At 32.9% G+C, this 5,674-nt stretch overlaps 1 protein-coding gene across 1 annotated transcript in view; it reads left to right on the top strand.

The window, feature by feature from the left end:
- Positions 1-130: 130 nt before the first annotated feature.
- LOC127881224 (BUD13 homolog) overlaps positions 131-5,674 on the top strand; it is a 23,387-nt gene continuing 17,843 nt past the window's right edge. The window contains exons 1-3 of the mRNA XM_052428957.1: positions 131-277; positions 3,368-3,552; positions 4,584-5,158. Of these exons, the coding sequence (XP_052284917.1) occupies positions 165-277; positions 3,368-3,552; positions 4,584-5,158 (873 nt within the window). The 5' untranslated portion in view covers positions 131-164. The remainder of the gene's footprint in view (positions 278-3,367; positions 3,553-4,583; positions 5,159-5,674) is intronic.

Below are 5,674 nucleotides of genomic sequence, written 5' to 3'. Positions count from 1 at the left end.
GGAGTAGCTCGTGCTAAAATATTTTAAACAAAAATGACTTTTTTTGTTATATTTTTATTAAACACACATATATATATAAGTACAATTTTATTTAAATAATATTTAATTTGTTGATTTAATGGCTCTGTTCAAATCCGCTTATGTTTAATAACTGACCTTTCAAGATGGCTGCGCCCAGTAAGGCTGATTATCTCAAAAAGTATTTATCCGAGAATGCTGAGCAGAAGAAGAAAAAGAAAAGACCAAAAGTACCAGGGATTCCAGCTAAAATAATAAAGTATTGTTTGCATATTTAATCCAATGATTTTTATCTTTGCTTAAATGCGTTTTTCAAACGTTGTAATTTGCGGGTTATGGAGGTTTCGGTAAATGACAAGTTCGGTAAATTGATTTATATAGTAAATGCCGTGGAGGTTTCGGTAAATCGGTATAAATAGGGATTATCGCACATTTTGTCGATAAGCGTGTACATTAATTGAGTTCTTTGGCACTAATTAAATTATCTGTTTAAATGTACGGAGTTGATTTTATCAATTTAGAGATGTTTGCAAAGTGTTAATATTAATTATCCAGGCTTGCAACCTATTAATATTCTAATCAAGGGAGGTAAATTATATATTAAAAGTTTATCTTTAGGTCATGATCGTTTTGTATTTTATATATGTTTTTAAACAATTAGTTGATAAAAACCTTAATTAAAGCGTATCAGATAAAAAAATAATTATGTGGCTCTTACAAGACGTGGCCTCCACGTGGCAAAAGCTGGGCAACATATTCATTATGTTGGCAAACTACCTCATGTTTATATAATGAGAAATTTTCGTTGGTTTAAAATACTAAGATCAAATATGTTTGTTTCTTATATAAATAAATTTCTCGCTTCTTTTTCCTACAATCAGGTCAGCACATAAGGTATTATTCTTAAAATAATCTAGATATGTATGTTTAGATCGTGAACATGCTTTAACGCTGGTGGCCGAGTTTCTACATACACGATCAGTAACTTTCAAACTGTGAAATAAACAAACGTTTTCCTTCTTTAATCATGTTTACAAAAAAATACTGGTGGTGACATCAACGCACGAGCGTGTTCCGCAAACCTTGGTCTGTACAAGTTGGCCAACCTTCTCAGAGAGGAATCTGAGACAGTTGATCTTCATATACGGCTGGTGAGCCAGCACCTTCTCACGAAGATCAGACGGAAAAAATATGTTGCGATACACGGCAGACTACATCAAGCATGGGATGACTACGAAGAGGAGAAGCTGACAACCACTGATCTACTGAGGATCATCAGCCATATCAATGCCCTGGGACCATCCACGCCGGTCCACCACATGCTCGACGCCGACGAGTTTTGAACGATGTGAATGACTGATATGGTTGAAATGGCCGTAAAACCCATTGTTCCAGTACAGTAGCCAGGTGCCTGTGTATTAAGTTGATAAGATAGTGATCATCACAGCAGCTTGCTATTACACAGTGTATTCATTCTGCTGGCGTTGTGTTAGATGTCATTTTTATCAGTTTTCAATTATGTGTATCTCTTCGCTTAACTCAACGTTCAATGGCACGCGCACTTAACATAATTATAAAACATAACACTATCATTATATTACTTTTTATTAATTACGTAAACGTATCAGAAAGAAATAATAAAACATGTAATATAAAATTCAACATTTGGCTCGTACAAGAGGTGGCCTCCACGTGGCAAGAGCATTGGTTTCATATTCATTATGTTGGCAAACTACCCAATGTTTATATATTGAGAAATTGAGTGTTTATCGGTGGTCTAAAATACTATTGCGCTTTATATTTAAACTGAAATCATTTTTATCAAATCATATTTTACAAGAAACTTTTTAAAATAGCATTAAACTTGATTGACAATCTTACATTGATTCCGCCATAAATCATTATTTATTATTACTATTATGTTATTTAAATAAAAGTACCAATTATAAAAAAACAACAGTATTGCGTTATTTAAATCGCAAATTTACCTACAATTTCCTAACAGAATTCGTTTTTCAGAGGTAGCTCATTCATTTCCCTTAATTCTTTACCGTAGGCATAGCATTAATTACTCAACTCAAAATTAATCCACAGTTTGCAAATAAATGCCCCTAATGTTATTATAAGCCAATAATAGGTGTCATTAACACCTCGTTGTAGGTATACCACCTCTATAAAAACCAATTTACCGAAACCTCCACGGCATTTACTATATAAATCAATTTACCGAACTTGTCATTTACCGAAACCTCCAGCACCCGTAATTTGCAGATGATTTAAACACCAATGAATTTAGTCCTGACGACCTGTATTTTTGTGTTGTTATTTCGTTCCAGTCGATATTTAATTTACGAATCACTGAACTGAACTGAGTGTATTTTAGATTGTTATTGTTTGCACATTATCTGTGCAAGAGGTTTTAGTTTACCATCCATTGAATTGAGGGTGTTCAGAGGCGTTTCACAAGATTCATTCCAGGCCTTTAAAGTATGAAACTATGAACTACAATGATCAATTGAACATGTTAAAACTACCTAGCCTTTCCCATAGATGTAGAAGAGAAAATATTATTTAGTGTTATAAAATCATTAATCAATTAGATACCCGGTAATATACCATGTGAGCGTTTTTCTCCTTCAACACATCTAAGAGACACTGTTTTAAACTTGCAAAACAAAGATGTGAGAAAAATAATCTTTAGTATTTTGGTTGCCCAGCTACAGATTAATGAGCCCAGTACCATAAACATGTAGTGTCATGTGTATAATGTCTAAATATGAGTCTGAGTTAAATAATTACCTTGGCCTTTATAAATGAATATTACTAAAATAATAAATTATTATTCCATAGTTGCCAATTTTTATTAAATGTTTAATTGCACTGAATTATTTCGAGTTTTAAAAAAGCTAGTGTTCCAACCGGACTACCAACAACAAATCTAATGATTTGCTCATGGGCAATCCCTGAAGGTGTTTCAAACTTAAAGTTATAAAAGTTTGTTGAATTTTGAAAGAAGAGTTCATTGTTATTATCTTAGAGAGATTTACTGTATGCATGTTTTGAGTACAAATCCCAGTTATATGTTAATTACAAATATTCATACCGGTATATTGAATCTTTCACGTGTGTTTTTATTGTCTCGTAGTAAAACAGAGATTTTACAGATCCATTTAAATGTTAATTTAGGTAATATATTCATATTCACAGTTACATATATTATTCTGTCAGCTTATGGAAAGCTGATCATATGTGAAAAGTATAGTGCATAATAGGCAATACTACTACATCTATATACTAATACAAACTATGTAAAAATGTGTCTGAATTACTAATATCACATCTTTTTCAGGTCACGAATTGTTGATGATGATGTTGACTTTAAGTCCTTACTTCCTGAAAATCTATCCAATACATTGGATGATGATGTAGGCGACAATGATCCAACTGTTGCTGATGTGATTGATGAGCGTCCAGAGAGTGTTCAAATCTTAGAAAAGTATAGGAAATCTGGAACATGGAAAGTAATGGGAGATGGTGAGCCATTTTTTTTTGTAAGCTCAACCTCCTAGTTTTTTATGCATTTTGTACCTGTACAACCAACAAATGTTACTATAACAATAATACTACTAATTATGATAATAACAATAATTACAATAAAGAAAACATTAAAATGAATAATGATCATAACCAAGTCCAAAGCTACTTACCAACATTTATATATACCTTTGTCATGAACTCCACCAGCATGGTCAAATTGTCTATATCTGTGTTTTGCATATTTGAATGTTGTCATTTTATTCATAATGTTTTGGTAATTAAAGGGACTTGTTCTGAGATTGTTGAAACGACCCTAATTGTCAAAGATTCAAGAATAAACAGAACACTGTTTATCAGGGAGCAAAATACCACAAATTGTGAATGCTTATTCTGAAAAGACAGCTTGGTCTATGAATATCATAATTTAAAATTGAAAAAAATAGCATAGTGTTACAAACATGAACCAATTTACTTATATAGGATGATTCTGTTGAACATGTGGATCACTTATCATATACAGTTTAAATTACAAGTAACAACAGTCAATATAGCTGATTGATGAAGGCGATAGTCTTTCATCCGGAGGTCCCTGGTTTGAGTCCCGCTGATTAGAAACATTTTTATTATGAAGTTCTTTTATTTGAATTATAGAAGGGCTATCATAAGATGATGTGTTGCTTGTAATACCTCTAGAGTTCACGATTGTCACAATTTGAGATCAAAGGTCAAATTTAAAAATGCTAACAAAGCCATTGCTTTGCCATAATTATATTTGATGAAATTTGAAATAACTTGGTTCTAATGTTAACCATATTAAGTCAACATGTCATGTGTAACACCAGTCTCTCTACCTAAAAGGTTAAGGCTAAATTTGTTAACAAAAGTAGAATGTGTGAGCACCTGTGTGCTATCAACACATGCTTTTTCGTCATAATTTTTGTTAGTTACAAATAAATGCATGCATTTGCGGAATGAGTTTTGTTGCATGATTCTACCTGGTTTTCATGTGTTTTCCTTTTCCTGTTCAGATTCAATGAAGGTAGGACCAAATGGTGGTCTGTCAACTAAAGAAAGTGAAAACAACTCAGATTCAGAGCGAAATTCATACAGGAGAAGAAGATATGATTCAGAATCTGACCAATCACCACCAGGGAAAAAGAGACATGATTCAGATTCTGACCAATCACCACCAAGGAAAAAGAGACGTGATTCAGATTCTGACCAATCACCACCTAGAAAAGAGAGACATGAATCGGACTCTGACCAATCACCACCTAGAAAAAAGAAACATGATTCAGATTCTGACCAATCACCACCAAGGAAAAAGAGACATGATTCAGATTCTGACCAATCACCACCAAGGAAAAAGAAACATGATTCAGATTCTGACCAATCACCACCTAGAAAAAAGAGACTTGATTCAGATTCTGACACATCACCTCACAAGAAAAAGATTGAACAAGCTAGATCTAGTAGCAACCCAAAGTCTAAAGACAGTTCAGAGAAAACATTATCAGGAAAGAGAGCTGGTTTAAGTTCAGCCAGTGAGATGAGAAGAGAGGCTGAAGACTTAAAGAGACGTGAAGATGAAAAATTTAGACAGGTAATTTGTTTTCCTCATCGTCTGGCTTATCATCATAACCCTGGTTTAATTGCATCTTGCTTAAACATGCATTTACTCATTTTGATACCCTGATTTTGATGTCAGAGCAAATGTTGTTTTGTCTAATGTGACATGTTTGTTATACATGTGTTGCACATGGATTACGAATAGATTGCTTAATTAGATTGCGTAACGATAATCCAGCCTGCAAATGCCTAAATGCGCATACATGTTTTTAATTTGAGGCAAACAAATATTCTTATTTTTAAAATCAGATTGATAAAAGAGAAATCAAACGAGAAATCAAATATTCTAAAAAATCAATTTTATTCAACTCTATTTACACGTGAAGAATGATGCAACCACACCTGCAAGAGGTTCAGAAGTATAAGATCATTATGAATGAATAATTGCTATGCATCTCAGTTTATCTCTGTTAATACATGGAAAATAATGAAGATATCTTCAGCCATTGTTTTTGGAATTAAAATTATAAAAGTGTAGCGATTTAAGTGC

The sequence above is a fragment of the Dreissena polymorpha genome, chromosome 5 (assembly GCF_020536995.1).
Source record: "Dreissena polymorpha isolate Duluth1 chromosome 5, UMN_Dpol_1.0, whole genome shotgun sequence".
Classification (NCBI taxonomy): Eukaryota; Metazoa; Mollusca; class Bivalvia; order Myida; family Dreissenidae; genus Dreissena; species Dreissena polymorpha.
Note: the sequence above shows the minus strand (reverse complement) of the source record. Positions and strands in the feature narration are given on the sequence as shown.